This window comes from Chanos chanos, chromosome 2, assembly GCF_902362185.1.
Source record: "Chanos chanos chromosome 2, fChaCha1.1, whole genome shotgun sequence".
NCBI lineage: Eukaryota > Metazoa > Chordata > Actinopteri > Gonorynchiformes > Chanidae > Chanos > Chanos chanos.
Genome location: NC_044496.1, coordinates 38960492 through 38986884, shown reverse-complemented (window position 1 = coordinate 38986884; position 26393 = coordinate 38960492). Strand labels below are relative to the sequence as shown.

General features: G+C 41.4%; 1 protein-coding gene across 2 annotated transcripts; it reads left to right on the top strand.

Annotated features, from left to right (window-relative positions):
* The first annotated feature begins 396 nt into the window (after nt 1-396).
* ranbp10 (RAN binding protein 10) lies at nt 397-20763 on the top strand. 2 transcript variants are annotated; one of them, XM_030764611.1, is made up of 15 exons: nt 397-658; nt 6003-6114; nt 7308-7360; nt 10461-10628; nt 10785-10807; nt 11148-11332; nt 12069-12181; nt 12807-12915; nt 14542-14690; nt 16121-16184; nt 16415-16554; nt 17344-17489; nt 17963-18074; nt 18754-18895; nt 19374-20763. In XM_030764611.1, the coding sequence occupies exons 1-14, from the start codon at nt 460-462 to the stop codon at nt 18882-18884; spliced, it is 1704 nt and encodes a 567-aa protein (XP_030620471.1). In that variant the 5' UTR covers nt 397-459; the 3' UTR covers nt 18885-18895; nt 19374-20763. The 2 variants fall into 2 exon arrangements, with proteins under 2 accessions (XP_030620471.1, XP_030620470.1); XM_030764610.1 differs by having other exon boundaries at nt 15992-16184.
* Nucleotides 20764-26393: the final 5630 nt, after the last annotated feature.

Below are 26393 nucleotides of genomic sequence, written 5' to 3'. Positions count from 1 at the left end.
TATATGGTTGTGTCTGAGTGCTGGTATATTCTCTGTTAAAAAAGAGTAGCTACTTATGTTCACAAAACAAAATTTTCGCTTAAAATAAAGCAAGCTAAATTAAGGATTTATGGGTGAACATACTGCTGAGTTATGGATGACTGTAAAATCATCGTGATTAAGTATCTTGAAAACTACATATACAACATAACCGTATGTGGACTGTGGGGGTAGGTTGGAATTATTTATGGGTCCTGTAGTTATTGCCACCCACTGTCTGTCGTCGGTCTTTACTGCGCAAGGACTCGCTCTCAACTACAGTACCCACACGGCACTTACAGTCTGACTGTGGACTGCTGGTTATCCGGGGATATCGCACTACTGCTGTTTCTCTGCAGTCCATCGCTCTCTCCTTTTTTAGCGGATTGACACAAGGGGGTAGGAATTGAGAAAAGCTAGAAACCCACACAGAACTAAAAAATGGCAGAGCTTGGAGCGGGGAGCCTGCTATTAGGGGATCCTGCTTTTAATTACCAAGAACAAGAGCTTAACGAACGGTTGAAGCGGCTGTACCCGGCCGTGAATGAGGAAGAGACCCCTTTACCCCGATCTTGGAGCCCCAAGGATAAATACAGCTACATCGGGCTCTCACAGAACAATCTGCGGGTGCATTACAAAGGTATACAGATGTGACACAATGTATAACATTATTAAGATCATCCATCGGGCCTTTGCCATCCTGAAGGGCTACGGGCGTCGTGTTTAGCTGTATGCGATTATGTGTATGCAATCTCCCCGATCTAGTTTGAGCTGCTTTTCCGTCCCTTTTGCTTTGTTTCACAAGAGGAAAAGACAAATGCCCAAATGGTTGACCATAAGCAAACCATGATAGTAAACGGCTTCAGTTAAGACCAGTTCACGGTAAACAGAGCCCATCATTTTGTTTTTGTGGTTCTGTTAAATTATTTTTAGATGTGAAAGATCTCAAGGAACGCACCATACTGTTGTAGTGGCCATGTCTAGTCATATTTTTCACTCTGAAGGTGCTATTTATGTAAAAATATCTGAAGCTACTGCTAGCTGTAGACACAAGCCAATACAGGTAAACACACTGTAGCAATGTACTGCAAATCGCTAGCTGTTCTCTTATTACAGCACCTAGACTACTTTCTTTGACTCCCGAGATCATAATTTGTCTAATGATCCAAAATACAGTATGATATTTTTGACACGACCCGAAAAAAAATGTTTACACTGTTAATAGTTTATGTTTTGTTTTCATGTCTTAATGAAGGTGCCGCTGGGTAGAGAAATTTGTTAGGGGATAACACATTAAATATATGACGCATGACAAATAACCCGAAATCGTTCTTTGATTATCATTTCATATTCCACAACATTGAGACAGTGATCACGTCTAGTCGAATAAGCCAGCTTATCTATACCAGGCCTGAGGCCCGAGTTTTACTATGCTGCTGGACAATTTAGTGATAAAATTACCAGAACAATCTACAGGATTTCCATTCTAACCAGGACATAGTAGAAAGGCATGCTTAATATAGCTTGTCGGAAAATAGGCTTCCGCAGCCGGTCCGATACATAATTTTGGTTAAATGAGGACTATGACTTTGTATTATTTACAGTGTCACATTGTCTGTATACTTGTATGTTTGCGATATAAATCCAGCAGGGGCATTGACTTTGTAGGCCTGAAAATGTAGGTTTATTGTGTCTCTGTGATATCCTATTCGATCTGGTTTAATTTATACACACATTTTCCTACCTATTTTCCTTAGTCAGGTGAGGTATTCCGTTGTCATTCACAGTTACGGCTTAGTCATGTAGCTCTGCGAGAGAAGAACCAGTTGACTGATTTATAATGTTGAGCAATTACTTGTCAAGAACCCTCGAATTCCTGTGGAAAAATACTGAGTTTATTATTTCAGTAAATGTTAACAATGCCATAGATATCAGCACACTTAGCTTAGGTTTTTAAAAAATATTTATTGCCAAGTGAACTATAACAAATTTTGTTATTCAGACCCAAACCTTCTTGTAAAGAAGGAAAGGGCCTACTCTCCCTGTAGCCTAATGCAAGCAGATCGATATCATTTGCATTTGTGAGTTTAGATTGTTTTTGTTGTGTCTCGGTTAATATGGCTGGTATTGCCACCGTTACAGGCCTGAGTGCCTCCCTGTTTAGAGGAAGGTTGGTAATTTTTGAAAACTGCTCAGATGTTGTCGGTTTTAGTATGTAGGTTCGTTTTTGCCTATTGGATCCTCTATGACAGCATTACTGTTTCAGTAGGCAGTGGTGTAGTCTTCAGTTTGCCCCAAGAATAGCAGATATTCCTCTACGAATCGTGGCACCTTGTTTAAAGGTCACTCAATAACCAAAGACAGTGTTAGAAACACATGCCTGATATTGTAACAAGGTGCTCCATTTTAATGTTATCCTGCTTTTTCACAATCAGATTATTGTCCATATTGGTACCCAGTTTAGCATGATCTTTGTGTCTCAGTGTGTGTATGCATGTAGCCTATGTATGTTTGTGTGCCAGTCTTTGCTTGTCCAGTCTGAAACTATAGGATAGTTAATATCTTTTTTTTTTTCATGAAGGGATTTCTAACAGACGTTTGTCAACACATTTTGGATGACAGAAATGATAAACCTGTGTTTGAAAAACAAGTGTGTGGTATTCATGTTGCGTTTGAATGCAGCACCCAGTCAGTGTCTGATGTCACATTCTGCAGAAGTGGAGTAGAATGAGCTGTAACAGGAACAACACGAGGCTCTCATTTATTATTTTTGTATTGTCAATTCCCAGTTGCTATTGAATGAATAGTTATTGCATATTTTTTGTATATCTACTGTGCTATAGTCTACACAGACAGAGGGAGATGGACTGGTATATTATGTAAGTAAGAAAACAATATCGAATAAATACTTATACGATATGGGACGGAGAGGGAGAGATTGATCCGTACAGAGCTTGAACCGTCTGTTTGCTTTCCTTGTCTCTTGCTTTTTTTTTTTTTCCCTGTGTATTGTGAGGTTGCACTTGTGTGTAATGATAGACTGTTTTAGCATGCTTAGTGGCTCCTTTAAGCTGATTCTAATGTTTGCCAATAGCGAGGGGGGCTTCTGTCGCCTGAAGAGTCAATCATGCATGTTCACTCTAAGGGGTGACATCACCAGATTGTGTTGGTTTCCCCTTCAGTGTCTCTGTGTGAAGCTGTGAGGCACTGTTTGCTAACATTGGCTCGGCCCTCCCTATTGCATCCTCCTCTCATTTTCTCTTTGTTCCCCTTTTCTCTTTTCTTTCTTTTGTTTTTTTTCAATCTTCCATACTGCATTGCTCATTTTGGGGTAGTTCAGCTTCTTTTTTATTCTTGGTTATCTATCAGTGTATGATTATTGCTACATTGAGTTGCACTGAGTTTGCACTGAACCAAAGGTTTATTATTTTAGATGTTCATAGCCTTTAGGCTGACAATCCAAACAGATATTTTACCCTCTAGAAGTATGCATCTGTTCTTAAGTCACAACTCTAATTCTTCAAACATTTCTTTGTTTTATTTAAGGCAAGTCCTCTGCTTTTTCCTCAGAGGACAAGAGGTATGGATTAAAGAATGATTCATTGTTGTTGGTTGATATCGTATTGGTAGGACTTGGACTACTGTATATGAGGATTTATTATCTATTTGATGTGCACTGTAGGTCTTATCCTGTTTTCCTGTAATGGTGTAGTAAAGAGGTTCTTGTTACAGCGGATATATGTCCAGGTTTGAAGAGAGAGCTAGACTTTGTGGCTTGGCAACAACAGATTAATACTGATGTACTACCAAACAAATACAATGTTCACAGTGGTGTGGTATCTGAGCCTGTAGGCCTATGGCATATGTAATGGAAAACATATGGTGAAATGACATGGCTAAGGCAGGATGCAAGTGTTGTGAGGAGATCATCCATTTAACAATGACAGGACTATTATTATGTATGCACTGTGGGTGTAGGCCCAGTGTTTTTACTGTGGTATGTGTGTGTGAGAGAGACAAAATCTGAGGGTCAGTGCTGAGAGAGTCATTGAGGGTTGTCTTGTTCAGCAGTGCTTTTAGGTAGTGTGTGTGTGTGTGTGTGTGTGTGTGTGTGAGAGAGAGAGAGAGAGAGGGTTGAAGGTATAAATAGATTTGAGTGTGTGAACAGGGGGGTGGGCTGAAGCCAGCGCATGTGTGTGCATACATATATATGTGTGTGTGTGTGAGGGAGGGAGAGAGAGAAAGAGAGAGTGTGTGTAAGGGATTTTCACATACATGGACTTGGGTGATGTGAGCTGTGATAAAAATAGATTAGTCTGTGCACACACACACACACACACACACACACGCCAGTCTGTGCAGACACACACTCACATATATTGAGTGTTGTTTTATTATGGATATTTGTCTGGCCCTGGCTCAGAGCTCTGTTGAAGCTTGGGAGCAGAAATAAGCTTTCTAAAAATAGATGTGATTAATATTTGCTGCTGTAAGATGCTTATTATGACATTCTCACAGTGTCTTAGTCCCAACGTGCAGCTGACTGTTGTGTAGTAGGGTTATACAATGTCATTAAATAGAAGATAGTGATGACGGCTTGCATGAAGACTAAATAACATTCAGAGCACTGTACCAAATAACAACCTGCTGGTACGTTCAGCTGCTCAGGCCGTGGCTTCAGGGTGTCCTCTAATCGAACAGCACATGGGGTTAAATTACATCCCAAAGTACTCACGCATAGACACCAGCTCACGTTCTCAAACACAGTTCGTACGCCATGCAGCAAATATTGTGTAGACCAAATTAGGCTACAATTTTTTTTTTTTTCCCCCACTGATTTCAGTAAGGCTTTATGAATTGACTTGGAGGTGGAATTGACTTGGAGGTGGAATTGACTTGGAGGTGGAAGAGAGATGGTCAAAATGCATTGCTGCTCTCTGATCCTCCTTTGCTGGAAACCCACACCATGATAGCACCAACCTTTAGCAGTCTGCAGCAGTCTAGGTCCTGAGATTGGAGCTGAGTCAGGGTGCATGCAGAGAGCCTTTGATTTTATGGGATCTTCAGGTGGACTTTTTGTGTGTGTGCGCGTGTGTTCGTGCGCGCGTGTGTTAGTGTGCATGTGTGTTCGTGTGCGCCCGTGTGAGTGTGTGTGTGAGTGTGTGTGAGCGTGTGTGTATGTGAGTGTATGATTAAGGGAGTGCTGCTATCTCAGTGTAAAATTCCACAAGGAAACAGCTCTTGTCTTTGGCCTCACTTTGACCTCAACCCTACACAAACAAACCAGATTCAGCTAATAAAGGTTCTGATGATGGTCTGAGTATCAGATTCATGTGTTGTAGATTAGGACTGTAATGAAAATCACTCTTGCCTTCTGGGGGAGATTGCCTACACTGGAAACACACCAGTACATTGGACTCACAATTGTGTGTTAAACAAACTCATATTCTCTCAAACCCTTAACTGTGATGTGATGTCAGGTGGTATAGACAGCACCAAAACCATAACTTCACCACCACAACGTATATAAAGAGAAATTTGTTTAAACACAAAGGGTCTCACAAAAAAATCCATACACATCAGAAATGTAAAAATGTCTAAATGGGAATACAGTGAATAAAACGGCAGAACACACACAAAAAAGGGGAAAAGTTTCAGCAAGGCTGAAAACAAGTTACTAGTTTTTGAGTAGTTCTAACAGTAAGGGTCTGAATCAGCAGGGCTACAGCAGGGCTGCTCATCAACTTGTAGCCCCACCCACCAGAATATAGCCCCCATACCATGCTTTATCAAATTAGTCTTTCACGATCTGATCCCCTGGTTCTCACTTCCCTCTCCTGGAACACAGTTAGAGAGCGAAGTTTGTCAGTCAGCTGACTTTAACTGCCACCTCAGACTCTGAGATGACAATGACTGCCCTGAATTGGAGTTCACACGGATTGTGTCTTCTGTGGTGTGTGACTAACTTCTCTTTTCCTCACTAGGTCATGGAAAGAATCACAAAGACGCAGCGTCTGTGCGTGCCACCCATCCAATTCCCGCTGCCTGTGGCATCTACTACTTTGAAGTGAAGATTGTTAGTAAAGGCAGGGATGGGTGAGTGTTCTCTGACTGGGCTGAAAGACTCATTTAGTGGAGGATGATGAGCCTGTACCAGCTCATAGGCTATTTAAACATGAAACTGCCATTTTAATTTGCCCTGTCAACATTTCAGCAGTCTCAGCTGGCAGAATGTAAGAAATTGATAAGAAATTATGAAATAAAATAACGTAACCAAGCACATGTTTAATGGCCTACTTGTGCTGTTGTTTTGTAATTTTTTGTCTGTTTGTTCATCCTTTAATGTTTAACATTTTTACCACAGCGGTGAGCTTTTTGTCATTTTTTTTGTACAATTGAGTTATTGTGTTTGTCTGAAAAACAAGAATGTGTCTATTTTTCATCATTTTTTTTTCCGTTGATGAGAGGATGCCTGGCACTGTTTAATTAATGATTGCTTGATAAGTTTATTTATAATGATTTTCACGAGATGTTTATTCAATAGGGATAGTTGGCTCCCAGCCACTTCACTGGGTGTCTTGATAAATTTCATAAATTACTTAGGCTAAATTACTTAGGCAGACTACAGATGCAGATTTAGATACTGACAAAGTCGCTATACATAGAGTCCAATTTAAAAAAAAACAAAAAACAAAACACTGCTACATTATTTGGTAGCCTCTCTGACCAGCATAATTCATCATTAGGGCTACAGATCCTCAAAGGAGGAAAGGTTTGTACGTATTGTACACAAGTCAAAAGAAATGAAGAGCCAAAACCACCAAAATCAACAATTTGAAATCCAGCTGTGTCTCAGTAGCTGATTGTGGTCTGGAGTCCAGGGGAATGCCACTGGCTCTGCTCCCCTGCCTGGGTGTGTCACTCTGGGTCACTTTCCCTCTGTTTGCCTTACATCTCAACTGCCGTTCAGGGCCTGGGGAGTTGTGAGTGGAATGAAGTGAATACAGCTATTCTTCAGACATTCTGTCCTTCCCGATGATGGAGTTCATATTGTGAAAAAGTGCAGTGACTGACTGATTCTGTCGTCTGGATCGAGATGTGTATTTTATGTATGAGATGATGCGTAATTGGCCATTTTAATTGGTGGTAATAACCAAACCAAAACAAACAAACAAAAAAAAACCTGAAGCAGACTACAGGGAGTCCCAAGAGTCCGGCAATTGATCTGTGTGGCTCTCATTATGCTATCAGAGTTTGACCTTCACTCCTTTTCTCCCTGTTGTTTACAGTTACATGGGGATTGGACTGTCGGCCCAGGGGGTGAATATGAACAGACTGCCGGGTAAGTCAGCAGCAGGCCGGGGTGGGTTGGGAGGGGGGGGGGGTGCATGTGCATGTGCCAGGTGGGACTGGGGGGTGGGGTTGGGTCCAGTATGTGGAGAGGGGGCCGCTGTGAACCTGACTCCTGACGTGTGCTGGACAGGTGGAGGTCAAGCTGGATTGAGTAACACTTGGCCAGTTTGGTGGCTTTGTGTGTGTGTGTACGTGTGTGTGTGCGTGTGCGTGTGTACCTGTGTGTCTAATTAGTTAAAAGCTACAACTTTACCTTGCTTTTGATCCATGTGTGTGATTAATTATAAGCTAAAAGTTTAACTGGATGTCTTTGGGTCTGTGTATGTGTGTAGCAGAGTCATAGATCAATACTTTCCAAGGTCTCTTATGGTAACAGGGTCAGGTGTTGATAAAGTGTGAAAATGGATTTTGTTTCAAAGTTGACAGTCTGTCATAGAGTATAGAGCATAAGAATTTAAAATAAAGATTAAAATGAACATTAAAATACAGTAGATATTTCAGAATTTGCTGTGGCTTGTCTCAGGTTTATAAGAAAGTATGAATATGCTAGGGTTTAGGGAGAAGCCCTCTTTTAGTAACGATCGATTACATTTGTATTTTCCGCCAATTTGTCTGTGGTTTGGCATTACAAGCCCTTCCCCACCCATTCCCTACCTCCCTCCCTATCCCCCTCTTTCCTGTCCTTAGCCATACTCCCCACACCTCCTTTCGCTCCGTCTCTCCATCCTTTCCTTCGAATCCTCCCCTCGGTTGGGCAGATTGTCTCACTGTTTTGGAACATGTCGTAACATGCCCTCCTGAAAACCATTAGTTATGGGACTGTGTCATTCACCATACAAATAATACCTTTTTAAAATGTCAGCTGTCTCTCCACCCAAAAAGTGATATTTTAGAAATGAACTCGGTGGGGGGGGAGAGGTGTCATTTCTGTTAAAGGAGATATTTTCAGACATTCTTTGGGGGTTTTCTTCCAGTCAAATGTAGAGGCAAAATAGAAGTTTCCTAATTATGTGAGAGTTCCTGAATGAACTCTTTTTAAATATAACCAGAGTGTTGTCTGATCTCAAAGGCCTCTCCTCAATTAGGAAGATGACGTGCTAAAATTAATTCTGAGAACAGAGACGAATCCAGTGAGACCAAATGGCTGAATATCCACAGTCTTCTCTTCTGGAAAGGTTTGGTTAGGAATGCTGGCATGATTGGAGTTTATTAGACTGGGTTTTGGATTCTCTTCTCCTAACTGGACTTGAACACTCTATGTGCAGTTTCCAAATGTTATAGCCTGAATATGACTGGGAATCTGCTATTGTGCCGCTTATGTTTGTGTGTCCACTGCCATTCTGGAAATTTCTTCACCTCAAATGAGATTTCATGAACAGCACACTTCAGTTTGGTGATGTGGATATCATATTACCGCTCCCTGTGAAGAGAGAAGGAGAAAAATGAGAGAGATTTAATAGAACTTTGCAGACAAGTGAGTGAGGGAGAATTTTGTGAAGAGGAAATAGAGCATGTTGTCAGGAGAGAATGCAAAAAAGAGAGAAAGAGAGAGAGAGAGAAAGAGAGGTAGGCAGGCATTGGGGCTGAGTTTTTTGGGCACAGTCAGTGTTGCATTAGCTCACTGATTCTCCTTGTGTCCCAGTATTAGTCCCACCCAATCAGATAGCTCATTCTGTCTCCTCTATCCAATCAGATTTGCCCTGCTTTTGACTGTGTCAGTTGCATGTTGGTTTCTCCATGGTGTCTGAGGCCTTTGGAATGCTTTGGAGCCATCCAGCCAATTCTACATGCACCTGCTGACCACAACTCGTGCTCAGTCACTGTGTCTTTCTCTCTGCCTGCATTAGAGATCTCTTTGTCTCACAGGGCTTGGAATACAGTGGAAATTTGGAAATGGGTTGTTTCATCTATGTGTATACCGGTTTTGCCCATTGTCCCTAATGCTTACCTACAATATCATTCATAGTTAAAATGTCACTGTAGTCTTCTTTGTCCGGTCACAGGTGGTGCTATTGCTAGAACTGTTATCACAATGGCTTGTGGACGAGGTTTGTGCTCGGATTTCACTTGGCTTGGGTTGGAGCTAATGCAGTGACTGTATACATTTTTATGGTTACAATAATTCTGTGTGTGTGTGTGTGTGTGTGTGTTTGTGTGTGTGTTTGATGTTGTTTATTTCCATTAAATAACTTATAGAAGAGCACACGTATCTGTGCAGGGCCTTGTGTTTATATCTGTTTAGATTGACTGTGACATTATAAAGTTGTAATAAATGTGGCTCTGGTGTGTGTGTGTGTGTGTGTGTGTGTGTGTCTGTCTGTCTGTCTGTCTGTCTGTGTCTGTCTGTGTGTGTGTTTGAGAGAGATTGTACTTTAATGGTTTTATGTGTCCTGTTGACCCCTGTGTCTCTGATCCCACAGTGGAGTCCAGCCCATTTCATTAGCATAGAGGGAACACTGAGCTCAGCTTTAGGAGTAATATCCCTGTCAGCACAGCTCCACAGATTAATCTAATACCTCACAGTTTACACACGACCTACTTTTACTGCTTTCCTTTTCCTCTTTTTTTTCTTTCTTTCTTTTTTTTGTCCAGTTTGTTTGCTGCTTGCATTCTCTTTTTTTAATGCTTTTTTCCCGCGTGTGTATGGTTTGAATATCCACATGTGTAATGCAGGAACATTCCAAGAATCAACATTTAACACTTACACACACTTAGAGGTGGTAGAAATACAATCTTTCTCTCTCTCTCTCTCTCTCCCTCTCCCCCTGTCTGTCTGTCTCATCTCCATGGTGTGCTGCTGTTGTCTCTGACTGGGACTGTTATCAGATCTCTGTGACAGACCGGCACCTCCCTCTGGCCAGTTGAAGTATTGTTTAAAGTGCAGATTTATTTAAATGGGCGGGGAATCAAATGTCTCCTTATACCTTTATGTGTTCGGCCCAGTCTGTCTTTCCCGTTTCCAGGTTACTACTTTTTGATAAGTAGGGAAATGTTTTCCTCTCGCTATTTTAGAGTAAAAACATCTAGGAGCTTCTCTCTCTCAGATTTGTGAGTCATTATTTTTCTTTCATTTGTTTTTACTACATCAGGTTGGGACAAGCACTCCTATGGTTACCACGGAGATGATGGACACTCCTTCTGCTCCTCAGGGACTGGCCAACCATATGGCCCAACCTTCACAACAGGCGATGTGATTGGCTGCTGCGTGAATCTAATCAACAACACATGTTTTTACACCAAGAACGGCCACAGTTTAGGTAACCACTTCGCTTCCATGTAGTCATGGGTGAAGCTTCTTTAGGGTTAGACTCGTTATACCTGTTTCCACAGTATCACTACTTTAAATACAACTGAAGAATGACTTTCCTACCATGTGACCAGTATCCCTTCTTTTCTTTTTCTCTCTCTTTTAGGTGTGGCCTTTACGGACCTCCCGGTAAGGAGAGCATTCCTTTTTCTCTCACTCTCTCACACACTCACTCAGCTCACATGGTTTCTCACGTAGTGTTTATCTCTGTGGTTGTATGAGAGTTGAATCGACACTTTGTTAGCAGCCTTCATTTGGAGCATCAGTTAGAGGACAAGCATCCACTCAGACAGGACCTGTACAAACACACAGTGTGAGATTAATTAAACTGTTACTGTTATCTGTCCTCTGGCTCAAGGCTGCCAACCATTAGGAAAGGCATGAAGAAAGGAGTGCCAACACTAAAGTGTGATATAAGTAACCCTCTTACTCATCTCTCTCTCGCTCTCTCTTTTTTTGTCCAACACAGCCTAACTTGTACCCTACGGTGGGTCTGCAGACGCCGGGGGAAATAGTGGATGCCAACTTTGGGCAGCAGCCGTTTGTGTTTGACATTGAGGACTACATGAGTGAATGGAGAGCAAAGATCCACAGCATGATCGCGCGTTTCCCCATCGGAGAGAGGCTGGGAGAGTGGCAGGCTGTGCTGCAGAAGTAAGAGGAGAGAACACACAGAGATGGACAGACAATGAACTATCACATTCACTGTCAGCCTTTGCTATACTTTGCTTTCCTGGAGGGGGTAAAAATAGGCAGTATTCCACGGTGCCAGGAATACAGCATGTTAGTTCAGTGTCGAGCCATACACAATTTTGGAGTTCGCTAACATCTGGCATCTGGCCAACTGCCAGTGGGTAATCTGTTGAACTGATTACTAGGAATTTGTTTGATACACACCAAATTAGATTCACTGTTCACTTCCTGTCATTTAAATTCTATATCGTGTGGCATGTGGTGAGCCAATGGAATCCAAATCCAAACTCCTCCAGGCTGTGCTGAATTAGAACAAACTATGTATACTTAATACTGATATATCACACACACACACACACACGCAATAGTAGACAAATCCTCTTCTACAGAACGACAACCTTGCAGCTCAAACTGTGCACCTCTGATTCAGCGATTCGGGGGGAACATCAGGGCTCTGATTGGCTGATTCGAGGCTTTCTGAGGTTAGGGAGAATGAAAGTCACTAGACACTGCTGCTTCCCAGCAGAAGGGTTGCTGAGTCCTACTGATATGTAAAAACACATGGCATTTCTATATTTTCTTACAAACAACACAGTCATCAGTTGCGGAAGCTATGCTATATAAAGAAAAGCCCTTGTGGCGAATGGTGATTCTGCCCAGTTTTCATTTGTGTGGTGTGATATTTGTTTCCTCACAGCATGGTGTCCAGCTACTTGGTGCATCATGGGTACTGCGCCACGGCAACAGCTTTTGCTCGAGCCACAGAGACGATGATCCAGGAGGATCAGACTTCCATAAAGAACAGACAGAGTGAGAAATTACACACACACACTCACACACACACACAAATACAGATACCAGACATTTTACCTCCATGCTACATCTGTCTGTTTTTTAGCAGGAGAAATTGTCCATCTCAGATTTCTGCATTCTTCATTCCCAGAATCAAAAAGTGATTTGTTTCTCTCAGCTAAGAGAGGCACTATCTCACCATGCAGACTTCCATCTCAAACTCAAGATTCATGACTTGATTCCTGGCTGTGCTTGGCTAGGAATCCATGGGGCATGCATTTGACCAGAATTACTCGCCTCTCTGTCCAGCAGTGATCACCAACAGTCAAGCACCTGTGTAGCTGTGGTTAGGCTTAGGTCAAAAATCTTCTCTTTTTAGTCGTGCTCTCAGCAACTAATACAGCTGTGTGTTTGTTTATATTTTTCGTTCACAACATTTAGGATCAATGAACTGATCTTTTACTTTCAGTCATCCAGGAAGAGACTGTAACAGGACCACACTATATAAACTCAAGACACACACTAAAACATTGCACATGAAAACACTGTGTGTCCATCTGTGTCCGTGATAGACTTTAACATGGACACTTGCTACCTGTCTCACACATACACGCTAAAAGTGTGTGTTGTCCCATCCTTGCAGGAATACAGAGGTTGGTCTTGGCAGGTCGTGTCGGTGAAGCTATCGAAGCCACACAACAGCTGTACCCCGGACTCCTAGAACGTAACCCCAATTTACTCTTCATGTTGAAGTAAGTAATATGAAAATCAAAAGAAATGTTTTAGATGCCAGTGTGTAAGAGTGTGAGGCTAGCGACAGGACTTCCTCTGAGAATTAAGATCCTATAGGATTGTCTTTTTTTTTCCCCCTGCAAGTCATGTATGGCTTTGTTGTCTAGGGTTGCTGTGATAGCATTGCCTTCTATCTCTGATCTTTGTGATTTTTAATGAGGTGTGACACAACTGCAAGGCGAACTGAGTAAATAGCACTCCCCCACTAGAGTTTTGAGTCACTTTACGATACTACGCCACCTGTGGTGTGAATGCATTTGACACTTGGCTTCACACGTGTGTTCCTAAAACAAGGTGACTGTTGTACCAAGTGGCTGAGGTTTCTCTCTCCAGTTGTTTTTTGAGTCTGGGTTTTTGTGACGCATCCTTCATGAGACAGACAAATAGTATTTACGTTACTGCTGTGAAGAAGAAGCTGTGTTAACATCAATGCAGGAGTCCTCAGAATGAGATTACAGCGTTGTGTGTTTACAGTACAGAGACAAATTGACATTGACTAGTTCTACGTAGTTCCTCTCTCTGAGTCGGTTAGGAGAAGGATTTGAGGGGAGTTGTCTGGTGTGGAAATTCTTGACTGGATTCAGGCAGTTGTCTCTGATCTTATTACAGACGAGGGTTACAAGCTGAACAGAGAGTCTCAGTTGTTGCTGAAATAGCCACTCCTGATATGATTAGACATGTCTTTGGTTTCATTGGTTGTCATGAGACAGAGATATGTAGTTACTGACCTATTTGACCCTCAGTAACAGTAACATTAACCACCGGCAGCTACCTTTGAATTCAAATGCTGATTTCAGACACTAGCAGTACCACGGTCACCTTGTCATAGGTCATGAACAAATGTAGTATAAATTTATACGTACACAGACACACACGCGTATAATCTGTTTTTGTTAAGGTTTTAAATGCATCATTTTTTTTATGAAAATACAGGTGATTCCTTTGAGTGTCTTCCTCATACTACACTCTGCTTCATTGTTACAGTGGCTGTCAGGCAGTCTGCTGTTTCCCAGAGGAGATGGGCATTACTAACGGCTTGATTGGTCTGCGTACAGTAGAGCTCTGAGGGTGATAAGAGACGAATGTCAGATATTACAAGAATATTCTTGTAATCAGGATAATTATATTAGTGATTAGTGAGTCCTGATTGTTTGTGCAGTGGATACAGAAGTGAGATATGCAATGAATTGACAGCTGACTTGTGGATTTTGTGTGAAACAATTGGATTGCTGAATAGTTGGTAGCTGTCACTTGGATGTGGTAGCTGTCTGTCAGGCACTTTAATGGATTGCAGGGGAGTAACTGTCAGAGAGTGTAATGTACTGGCAAGTTATGGATGACAGTGTCTCAGGCAGTTTAATGGATGATGGAAAAGTGGATGTCAGTTAGACAGCATAATGGATTACAGACTAGCGGCGGTCCATCACTTAGGCAGAGTAATGGATTGCTGAGTAGTAGATATCAGACTGGCATTGTCATTGTGGAGTAGATGATTTTATTTTATCAGGTTGTGTGGTGTACTTGAAGAGTCAGTGGAGCCGAACATGTTTTTGCTTTTTGTTTTTATTTATTCGTCTTTGCCTCAGGTGTCGGCAGTTTGTGGAGATGGTGAATGGTACAGACAGTGAGGTACGATGCTTTAGTGTCCGCTCACCTAAATCCCAGGACAGTTACCCCGGTTCCCCCAGCCTGAGCCCCAGACATGGAGCCACCAACCCTCACCTGCACAACACAGGTACAAAAAAATACTGTCCCCCTGGACAAGCACACACTCTTACACACACACACACTCTTACACACACACACACACACACACACACACACACACAGACATATGCAAACAACCTATACACACATATAAAATCACTACCATTTTAATTTCATAAATAAACACGCATGAACAGTGTCTTTCTAGACATACAAACATACATACAGGCACATACGGTCAGCAGTCACGCCACGCTTTACTGCTTTGCTGGTTTCCTCTAACACTTTATGTATCACTCATTGCATGAACTTGTGATATTTCCAACACTAGGAATGTCATGATACCAGAATTTTGGTAGCTGATACCAAAACCGCTGGAATTCCAGGATTCTTGATACCCATTTTGATACTGTGGCAAAAGCAGAAATACCATTCAACGTAATATGCTTCCTTAAAAAAAAACCTTTCCATGAACATTAACTAATAAAAATCAAATTAAAATATTACAGCAGCTTTAAACTGGTCACATGTGTCCCTCAAGTAGTTAACTACCATTCAAGTAAACTAATACCAGCATTCAGAAACATCAAAATGCAATAAAGTTTTATTACACAGCTTTCCAGCTGAGGTTCCCTAGAAGGGGCATGAAAAAAATAATAATTTGAGTAAGCATATGAATCAAAATATTAACTGATTTTCGAGTCCAATACTAACATGTCGCCTACAAGACAAAAGGGATCCTGACACAATATTGCCTTCACAGTTTAGGAGCTGTACAAATTGTCTAGCCGTAACTTAAATATTTTACACATAAAAGCCCAAGTGCAACCAAGTTTGTCAGTTTACATGTGACAGACCATTATTGTTTTTAAATATAAATGTCTACTCAAAAGGCTACTGTCACATATTGTTGGCACTTGACTAGACGGTAAGGACGCTACCACGAGCCATAGCCTAAATCTGTTCTGTAATTTAACATTTAGCTTTGTTAGGTGTCGTATGCAACCTTCTTTACGATAACTGTTAAGTTTGATGGTTCTATCACTCTAGCAGTGCTTCTGGGTGCCAAAGAAGTAGCACTACTTTTACCTGATTTTGGACTCCATTAGGTTCCCAAAGTATCGGTTCTTGTGATACCCTAGTCAGCCAATCTGTTAGTGCACACACCACAGCAACGCAGATAAACAGGAATAATGTAGGCTGCTCTCTCTCACACACACGTGCACACACACACACACACATACAAACACACACACACACACACACTCTTACAGCTATCTGGGACTTTCTAGACCGCTCCATTTGATTGACTGTTTGTTCTGCCGTCAGGAGCAGACAGTCCCACGTGCAGTAATGGAGTTAGCCCTCCAAACAAAGGCAAAAGCCACAGCAAATACCCTGGCCTCAGTTCAGCCTCCTCATCTTCTTCCTCCTCTCCCTCTTCTGTAAACTACTCAGAGTCCAACTCCACTGACTCCACCAAATCCCAGCCTCACAGCGCCACCAGCAACCAGGAGACCAGGTGAGTGTGTGTGTGTGTGTACGTTTTTGAATGACAGAGAGAGAGATTCTGAGCCTCTTTGTGAATGTGTTGTAGCGTTGGTCTTTGACCCTGTTTTGTGAACTTGTTGAACCATGTGATTGTGTGTGCAGGTGTGTGCATGCATGCGTGTGTGCATGTATGTGCCTAAATGCACGTGTGTTTGTATGTGGGTTTGTGTATTTTTGACCATATTGTTTGACCGTTTTCAGCGACAGTGAAATGGAGATAGAGACAGAACACTACAGTAATGGTGTGGCAGAAAACTCATCCACTCACATCATGAACGGCACTTACAAACACCAGGAGATCCTGCAGGGTGATGACAATAGCCTGGGCAACGGAGTCACAGGTACAGCATCTCCCTCTTGTGCGCGCGCACACACACACACTCACACACTCACACACACACACACACACACACACACACCATAAGATTGATCTTTTGTACATTGGTATTATTGTTGGCTTGCATTGAAAGTTTTATGAAGTCTTTCTTTCTTTCTTTCTTTCTTTCTTTCTTTCTTTCTTTCTCTGGATCTCTCCGTATGTTCCCTTGCTCCAGTCTCTCTCTGCTCTCCTCTGAGTGTTACTAAATTGAGCACTTCCATTATTCTGCCTGGCAGATATTTGTCTCCAGGGTTACTGAGCCTAAGAGACCAGGGTTTCGCTCACTGATTTGAGGTCTTCCTTTCAGAGCTATGGCGCCTAATCAGGGGACTATTATTTTCCCATGTATTTGTGATTATTTATAAACAGAAACACACACAGTTGTGTTTATCCTTAACTTAAATACCTAGGAGGTGTATCATACTGAAACTTTAGAAGGAGCAGGGAGAGAGAAAATTACAGTACTGTAATACACAATGATGTTGTACCTACATCTACACTGTGCAGGGTATTTTTCCCCTTTTGTTTGTATTGTTCCTTGACTTGAATAATATTAAGCTGTATTTTGTGGAGAGAGGGACACAGAGTGACACAGTGAGCGGCTTGGTGAGGTGGAGAGCTTATTAAACACACAGGAAAAAACAGAACAAAGCACAACCTTAGGAGGACGCTCTTCCTCACTTAGTGACCTCTTTAAACCTTTGACCCTTTTTGACATTTGACTTATTCTACTTGTCTAACCCTGGGACAGAGGAAAGCGGGTCATCCAGACAGTTGTGTGGGGGGAACCAGGCGGCCACAGAGAGGTTGATCCAGTTTGGTCGTGAACTGCAAGCGCTCAGCGAGCAACTGTGCCGAGAATACGGCAAAAATGCCACACACAAGAAGATGCTGCAGGTGAGGAAGGACAGAGGTGGGGGAGAGCTGAAGAAAAGGGAGCAACTAGAGAATCTTTCTTTGAAAGAGACAGAGAAAGCGAGAGAGAGGTGTAGCAGTAGCGTGGATAAGATTGTGTTGTCAGAGAAGGATGACAGGCCTCTGGAAGATGTGCATTTTGATTCTCTCTTTGATTTTTTTTTTTTTTTTTTAAATGAGTACATTGCCCGATGACCTGTTCATTTCATAGAGAAAAAGTAAATCTGTCTTTAAAGATCGAAAGATCAAATCAGTGATACGGTTACAGTTACTAACTGAAGAAGGATGTGACATTAGAATTTATATTTGCCATTTATCAGTTGTATTGCAATACAGATATGTAGAGGATAGATTTTACTGGATAGATGTTTCTCATGTTTATGAATGCTGTGTTGATGACCGCTGCGCGTGTGTTTGTGTGTGTGTGTGTGTGTGTGTGTGTGTGTGTGTGTCAGGATGCATTCAGTCTGCTGGCGTATTCAGACCCGTGGAACTGCCCAGTGGGACAACAGCTGGACCCCATGCAGAGGGAGGCCATTTGCTCCGCCCTCAACAGCGCCATTCTGGGTAAGAGCCACTGCATCTGCCAGCATACATTGCATTCAGGTATATACTCACACAGTCTCAGCATTTGTACACGCTCCCATAATCTCCATAACCATCTGTAGGTACTGAACGATGCTGTAGAGGTCTGTCCAATTTTGTCATCAGTGCTGCCACAGACACTATCTTTGTCTTCCTCTGTTTCTCTGTTTCATCCACTAACAACCACATCAGCAACACTAATCACTTGTACAGGCGAGAGAAACAAAATGCTGCAGAAGCAGGAAAAAACAGCAAAATCTCATTATCGCAGTAGTAAATGAGAAGTGAAAAAGCAAAGTACAGACATAAAAAAGATTTACGATGTACAACAGACACAAACACAATATTGCAAAATGTTCCATAAAATTTAACTGAATGCAAGCTTGTAAAAGTTTGTTTCTCAGAAAGCGTTTGGCAGATGTAAGAGAACAAGCCATTCTTACATTTTGAGGTTGTATTTTAGCTCTGAATGGTTAAAAGTTTTTAGAGTACCTGCAGGAGAGCTTTGTTTCTTTCACCTTCATCCTATTATCTTCATTTACTTCTGTGTTTTCAGCCATTTCAAAAAGTGGAATGGACTCATAGATTTTCTTTATAATTTCTTTATAGTTTAGGGAGGTTACATTTCTAACACTCTTGGTCTATCTGCTTTCCCCTCCAGAGTCCCAGAATTTGCCTAAGCAGCCTCCGCTCATGCTAGCACTGGGCCAGGCCACGGAGTGTGTCCAGCTCATGGGGAGGGTCCGCTCTGGATCCTGCTCCTTCGCCAGAGTGGACAACTTTTTGCACTAGCCCAAGTCCAGGTGAGAATAGCTCACAACACACATGCTACTCCTTGATAAATGTCCACAAATGTAAACGTGGTTAAAACGCAAGGTCATGAATATCCAGTCGTAGACCGACATGTGCTTTTTTTCATCCCCACTCATAGGACTTTTACCTGTACTGTTAAATTGAAACAGAAGTAGTTACAGTAACAGTGCAAGTTGCGGCATGACCCAACACACATACACACACACACAGTGCATACATACTTCCTACATTTTGTCATGAAGTGCATTGTGAAGTAATTTAGCGGCCAATGTCAAAGTTAAAGTAATGTTAAAATGATCTTGCCTTTTTCCGAGTTTGTCTTAGTTTCCAGTTTAGTCTCATACATCTCTAATTCCGAGCCGTGTGTTTGTCAGTTACATTTCGAATGATAAGTAATATCCCTACACTGACTACTCCCTGCTTTACCCTGAGTGTGCATGACCCAGAACCATACTTTTGTGTTTCCAGGCAGTGTTGAGGACAGCTAAGAAGAGGACTTTGCAGTTGGCTGCCATGCGGAGAGCCTGTGTATGAATTGGTGTGTGTTGCTTGCCGTTTGCCGGAAGCAGTTGAGCAGATCGATGACTAGAACACGAGGAGCGGCTTCTTTTTAATTTAGTATTATCAAATACAAATTGTGTGACACTATTTAAAGACAATTAATTATTATTCTGTTTATCTAGTCATTTTTATTTTTCGTTTATATTTTGTCAGTTTGTTGTGCTCATCTTGAAACGAATCTAATTCCGTTTTGTTTCTTTTTTTTTTTTTCTTTTTCTCTTTTGTTTTAATGGATGGATTCCCCACATAGTGTTTGAAACACACCATATCGAGGATAGCCACATTAACGAGCTCTGTTTGATCTAAATGATGCACTCTGGTTTTCCCTCATTCAGAACTCAGGTATCCAGGCATGTCGTTTCAGCATGGGTTTATTGCAGAAAGAGGAGTTGTTTCACTTTGCAGTTAAAAATGATGCGTCTTTTTACTCACACGGTTCAAATTTCTGCTGGATTCCAAATCTGTTTGTAGCCTTTTTGCAATTGGGCAAACATCCCTCCGTGCACCCCACACCCCACCCCCCACCGCACCACACCGCACCCCCTGAGCAGTTCCAAATTTGACTAAAATTATGAGAGTCTGAAAATTTGCATGCATCCCAGTGTTACTTGGAAACTAAATTAGTAACCATCTCAGGCACCAACACCTGTATCATTAGATACTTCTCTCACCCTAGCAACACCAAGTACTTATCAGTTTCTAACTGGAGTGCAGCAGATTGTTTTTCAGTCGCCAACTGTTTCCAGAAGTTGATATATATTTTATCGATCGCATTTATAGCTAGAGGTTCCATTACCCAAAGTTACAGTGACACTTCTAGTAATGCACCCCAACTGTTTGGTTGTTCAGTTAAATGTATTGAAGTTAGCCCTTTTGGTGTCAAATTTTGTGTGCCTGTATTGAATAAACGGTGAAACATTTGACAAAGAACATAAGGCTTTTGTCACCTTTGACAAAAACCCATTGGATTCAGAGCATAAACTTAAAAAAAAAAAACTAAACACAAAAAGAAATGCATCTCTTCATGTTTTTTCACCTTAGAGACGAAGATCGTTCTCATGGTCTGAAAGTCTTGACACAGGCTGATGGAAACTGACAGCATTTTTATTGATTAGGTGTTAATTTGACTGGCAGTGAAATATCACCAGTCACATATATCACAAAACTGTGATTAAAATGACTGTGGTTTAATGCACAAATCACGCTACTGTACCTCTCACAAACGTATTGTCCTGTCTGGAGAAGGAAGGCACAAGCAAGTTCTCAGTGTATGCTGGACTACTAAACAGTTCGTTTGCCTCCCAACGAATAGATATTATTTGTATTTTTGGTGGGCACCAAAAAAAAAAAAACAGGTTTACATGTGGAATCGCACCCTCAAATTAGAATTGTCTTTGATGTCATTTGTGGAAAGGTTTTTTTGTAAACCACTTTGACTCAAAATCATATCAGTTCTGATATGGGTTTCTCCTATTCTCTGATACCTCTTCACTTTTTTTTCCTTTTGCTGTAGCATTCATTAAGAATGGGGCAACACTGACTAGGTCATAGTTGGATACATGGCTACAAATTTTCATTGTGTTCTCTCTTGAATCTGTGCCGGTTTTATTTTCTTTTATACTTACTCTCTGTTTACCACTTATGTTTAAGAGATTTTCTCTTTGCCCACGGGAAGAGCTGTTAATCAGCCTGTGTGGTAAACCTACTCTATTAACCAGTTAAGCCAGCAAAAAGGTGCTCCACTGTGCATTGAATGTAGTTTAGCCGATTTTAATGCCATTTTATTCCATTTTTTGCTGCTGGCCACCATGAGATTGTTTCGTGAACATCCTTCTCCTGCATCTCCTAGAACATACTACATTGTTTTTCAGTTATACCTCACTTTTTTCTAACGGCTCTGTTAAGCTTGTGTGTATCACATGAAGCAGTAGTTATAAGGTCATTATACAGGTCATATGTTAGTCGTGTCAGGTAGATCCGAGCACCAACCTCGACGTCATGGCCAAGGGCTACGGGAGGGAGAGGTCCAGGGCTCAGTGAAGTTTCGCATCTTCTTCTCCATTCAAATTATACCTCTCATTTGACATTTTTGTGACATAACAGAAAAGAGCTAAAAGCCACAAAAACTGACATGGTGTACAATGTGAAAGGTGTGTCCTACAGACTGTGTATCTCACACCCTGTGCTGATGGTAATGGATATGCTCTTTTCAGTATAACAGCTCTCACAAACCCATGTTCTGTTGACGCGTGTGAATGATTTTTTACTGCAGTTGGTATCCGTTCATCCACTGAACAGTGCTCTCCTGTTGCATGGGAACATCACATGTGACTCTTTGGTCAGCCATAAGAAAACTTTTGATTATAGACCCAAAAATGCCAGCTATTGATTACAGCTCATACTTTTACGGACTTGTAAGTAGTGGAGCTTGTGTCTTTTGGATTGCTTTTCAATGGCTAATGTCTTTTGGAACTCACTGTAGTCTAACCACGTTATTTTCAAATGTATATTGCCATTTGAAAATAATCCGTAAATAGCATTCAATATTAACTAACTGAAGGGAAGAAATTTGTTTGATACCTCCTTGGATAAATTTCTCCCTTTTTTTTCCTTTTCCTTTTTTTTTTTTTTTAACTTGTGGTTGTGGCGCCATCCACACCTCGGAATGCCGGGGACGGACAAATGGAATTAAAACCGAATACAGCAAGCTGTGCACAATGTACTTCTATAATGATTTTAATTTCATTTGAGTTTTTCAGTTTAGCGATCATGAAATGAGTTACCCTCTACTTAGCATGAACCTTTTAAAAAAGGAGAATGATAAAGAATAAAACCAAGAAAAAAAAATAAAAAACATACCTATGTACTGGAAACATGATAAAGAAATATTGTACTCGTTTAATTTTGACAGAATTATTTTTATTAAAATACACATCCATGAGCATATGATGTTTGTCTTTGTTATTATTTTTGGTGATCCTGTGTTCATTGTCTCACATTTTTGTTCTGCTCTTGAGGATGCTTACACTGTCCTCTTAGGCCTGATGTAGGCTACTTTTGCCAAGTTCTTAAGAAAATAGTCCTCTTCTTGATTTCAGCCTCACGTGCTATCATTTTTATTCCCTCGTTTGTGCTCTTCTGTGGTGGCACAACAGAAAAACAAACACCGCCACTTCTCATATTTTTTTGCGTAATATTTGTCAGCGGGCATTCGCTTATTTCGTAGTGGTCTTGTGATCACGCTCTGACATGGGAAATATTTCTTAGAATATTGTTATTATTCGTCCTGTTTCCATTTATTCACTCCTGGAACATAAGTGAGAGTTTCTCTCTTCTGCCTGTTCCCTGGCTCTTCAGTTTGCTTCCTCTCCTGAGGATATGCCTTTACTATCGAGTGTAGTTTTCTGTGTCTACCTGTTAAAGAAATGGCCTCGTTGGGCGCTGTCCTTTCTTAGATACTTCATCTGATTGTGTGCATTACACTGTGTATGGACCACGGGTTTACACTTTTTTTTTCTTTTTACCTGCAGGCCTTTTTGTTTGGGAAAGAGGTCCTGGATTACAGCAGATTCTGGGTTTAGAGCACACATACATACTTGTTGCCGTGAATGCAGTTGAAAGCCAAGGCCATTCAAATAGATTTGTGTCCTGGAACATCAAATGGATGCAGGGTCCAGTTAAGCAAACAAGGGTTTCTCTTCATCTGAAGGGTTTCTCTTCATCTCTTCATCTGAAGCTGACATAATTTTCCCCTAGGAAAGTTTAAAAAAAGGCAGATCAAACCAGGTTGTGTAAGTCAAAGGTTAGTGGGGTCTTTCACTCTGATCTTAACTTAAAGGCCAGAGGTGTGGATGTATTGGTGAATATGATTATTCAGTGTACACCATCAGAGATAAAATGTCTGATCCAAATGGAAGTTTTGTCATCCTAACTGGCTTCCTATTTCAAATGATTGTGTTACTTGTTACTTTCAGGGCCCTTGACCAAGGCACTGGCAAAAGAAATGGAGTTGGTCCCTGGGCTCTGTGCTGCACTGAATTGTGGCTGCCCACTGTTCCTAGTGTGTGTGTGTGTGTGTGTGTGCGCCCACTGTTCACTGCTCTTAGTGTGTGTGTGTATAGGATGGGTCAAATATAGGGAATGAATTTCATCCCACTGTTCATCCCTCTCTCCCAAGCTTACATACACACAAACCTGTCTTCGGAGACAATTTAAATTGTGTTATCGACCCTGTACCTAACTGCTCTAGTCCTAGAGCAGCAGTAGCTATCTTTAAAATGGCTAACTCACTGGCACGTTTTATGGAGGACATTGGTTGTGTAGATGTTTTTTAACCCTCATTCAAAATAGTTTTCTTTCCTCTCTCGTGTACACCAAACCTTCTCTCACCCTGGTTATTTCTTGATTGGTAAGATGCCCTTAGATTCTGTCCTGACTTTTGACTATCTACCCATTGCGTTCTCTGACTATGCACACTTATAGTCAGATGTTATCTGGCGTTGAGTATGAGAGATTGATTTCTATGGCAGCTTGATCCCTACTTACTCTCTCTGAAGAGAACTTCTGTGATAAGATTTCAAAATCAGTCGATACCTGCACTGAAACCAGTAAATCAGATGCTATCTCACCCTTTCTCTCATGGGAAACTCTTACGGCACTTCTTTGTAGTAAAATAACCTCTTATGCTTCATATGGGAAGAGAATGTGTCAGTGAAATGTAAACGGTTAAAAAAAATTGCCCCATAACTGAGCTTGATAGATACTTACCCTAGCCTTGAGATGTCTAAAAAAGGACTGGATTTGAATCTGAATTCAATCTACTCTCCACCAGAAATGTGGAGTGCCCTCTCTTTCAGTCATGTGGCCTTGTATGTGAACATTACAATTTACATCAATTGGGCATTTAGCAGACGCTTTTAACCAAAGCAACTTACAATAAGTGCATCAATCAGATCACAATACCCCATAAGCAAAGATCACAATAAGACTGTAGATTAATTACCATCAGCATCACGTTCCTGGAATTCTGTGACAATAAACGATAAATAAATAAACAAGACCTGTGGCATAGGGGCAAGGTCAGTGCAATTTTTTTTTTTTGTGAAATAGTGACATAGGTTAAGCAATGGGGGACAGGTGGGTTCTGAAAAGGTGGGTTTTCAGATAAGTGAAGTCATTAGGCGATTTGTTATCTTTTAACATGGGGGAGGGCTCAATGGTCACTGACACTACTCTATAGAGTATATAGGGGGATCACAGGTTAACAAGAGGGATGCATTTTGGTCATTTTGCTAACAAGGGGGATGGTATCCCCCCTCATCCCCCTACAAATCGTCTACTGAGTGTCGTAATGTGCTTGCTCGCCAACTCAAGCAACAGGCTGCCTCTCTGCTGGTTCTCTAGATCAGGGACAAGCCCAACAAGCTAGTTTCAGATCCTATAAATATTAATAAAGCATTTGAAAAGTGTTATTCTTTATTCTATAAATCTGAACCTCCCAGTGATAAGGATAGCACGGATACTTTATTAAATAAGTCACAGTTTCCACCACAGACCCAGACTTTATTGGTGATTTGGACCGTCCAATTCAACTACAGGAGTTTACCATGGCTGTAAAAGGCACTCAGAGTGGCAAAGCACCTGGGCCAGATGGGTATGGAGTTACATTCTCTATGAAATTCTGTGACAAGCTTGTGCCTTTTCTCTTGGATATGTTTGACTCACTGGGAAACAGGCATCTACCCCCAACAATTACGCTAACAAGTATCTCTCTGCTATCAAAGAAAGATAAAGATCCCACTCATACTGGCTCACACTGCCCATCAATGCTTACTTCACAATGAGAACATAAAGTACTTGGTAAAGCATGTGACACGAGATTCTCCTGCAGATTACATCAGAAGGTCAGACTGGTTTTATCAAGGGCTATCACTCCTTTCGCAATATCCAGTGAAAACTGAATGTTATCCACTCCTCTGACTCCTCTCCCCCCAGAATTTCTCATTTCTCCGGATGCAGAGATGGCTTTCAACTGGATAGAGTGGGAATGTTTTGGGCAAGTTCAGGTTTGCTGACAAGCTACTCTATTCCTCCCCCAGGCTTGCTAGTAGCACCAACTCAATGTGCTGTCTATGTTTCCCTCCCTTCAGAGGGACACTCCAGGGCCGCCCTTGATGACCGAACTACTGTCCATTGCGTTAAAGACCTCCTCTAATCTACATGGTGGTGTTTGTGGTGTTGTGGAGTACAGCATCTCCTTGTATACAAATGACCCTCTGCACTACTTAAGATGCCTGTTGTCCTCTAACCTTGCAGTTTTTCAGGTTTCAACTTTCAAACTGAAATTTCAAGAGTTAATATTTTTCATTCAATAAACCTTTACAGATTAAGCAGTTGGACATCATTTCTATCAGAATTTAAATATCTAGGTATAAATATTACACAATCTTTGTTTACTCCTCAAAATGCCATTCAGATACTTTTAGTTGAGAACATGATAATTGACTTTCAGCTATTGTAATGTATTAAAATAAACAGGGTTTTTTTCCCCAAAGCTTGCCAACTTTTTAATCTAAATTGGGTTTTTTGTTTTGTTTTGTTTTTTTTTTCCAAGAGATGGGAAAAGCCCTCAGTTATCTTATCTGGGGTGGACGGTCCCCTTGCATTGGCAGGGGGATCCATCAGAGATCAAGAGAAGCAGGTGGTTTTGCCCTTCATAACTTTGTGTCCTACCACCGAGCTGCCAACGTTCAAAAACTGATTTTTGGGTCAAATCTCAAAGAACTGACCAACTCATGTCACTCCTCCTCCCTGCCTGCTTTTGCCTTCTCTTCCCTTTTACTACCCTCCCCCTCACGCTATTCAAAACCCCTCTGTTGCTACCTTGGGATTTGGATCCCATCCCATCATTTTACATGTAATTGTGCT

Excerpts from the sequence above, each read along its gene's own strand:
- ranbp10 (XM_030764610.1), top strand. The coding sequence starts at position 460 with ATGGCAGAGCTTGGAGCGGGGAGCCTGCTATTAGGGGATCCTGCTTTT. Across the intron at positions 6,115-7,307 it reads GTTAGTAAAGGCAGGGATGG|TTACATGGGGATTGGACTGT; the intron begins GTGAGTGTTCTC and ends TGTTGTTTACAG. Across the intron at positions 11,333-12,068 it reads TGGCAGGCTGTGCTGCAGAA|CATGGTGTCCAGCTACTTGG; the intron begins GTAAGAGGAGAG and ends GTTTCCTCACAG.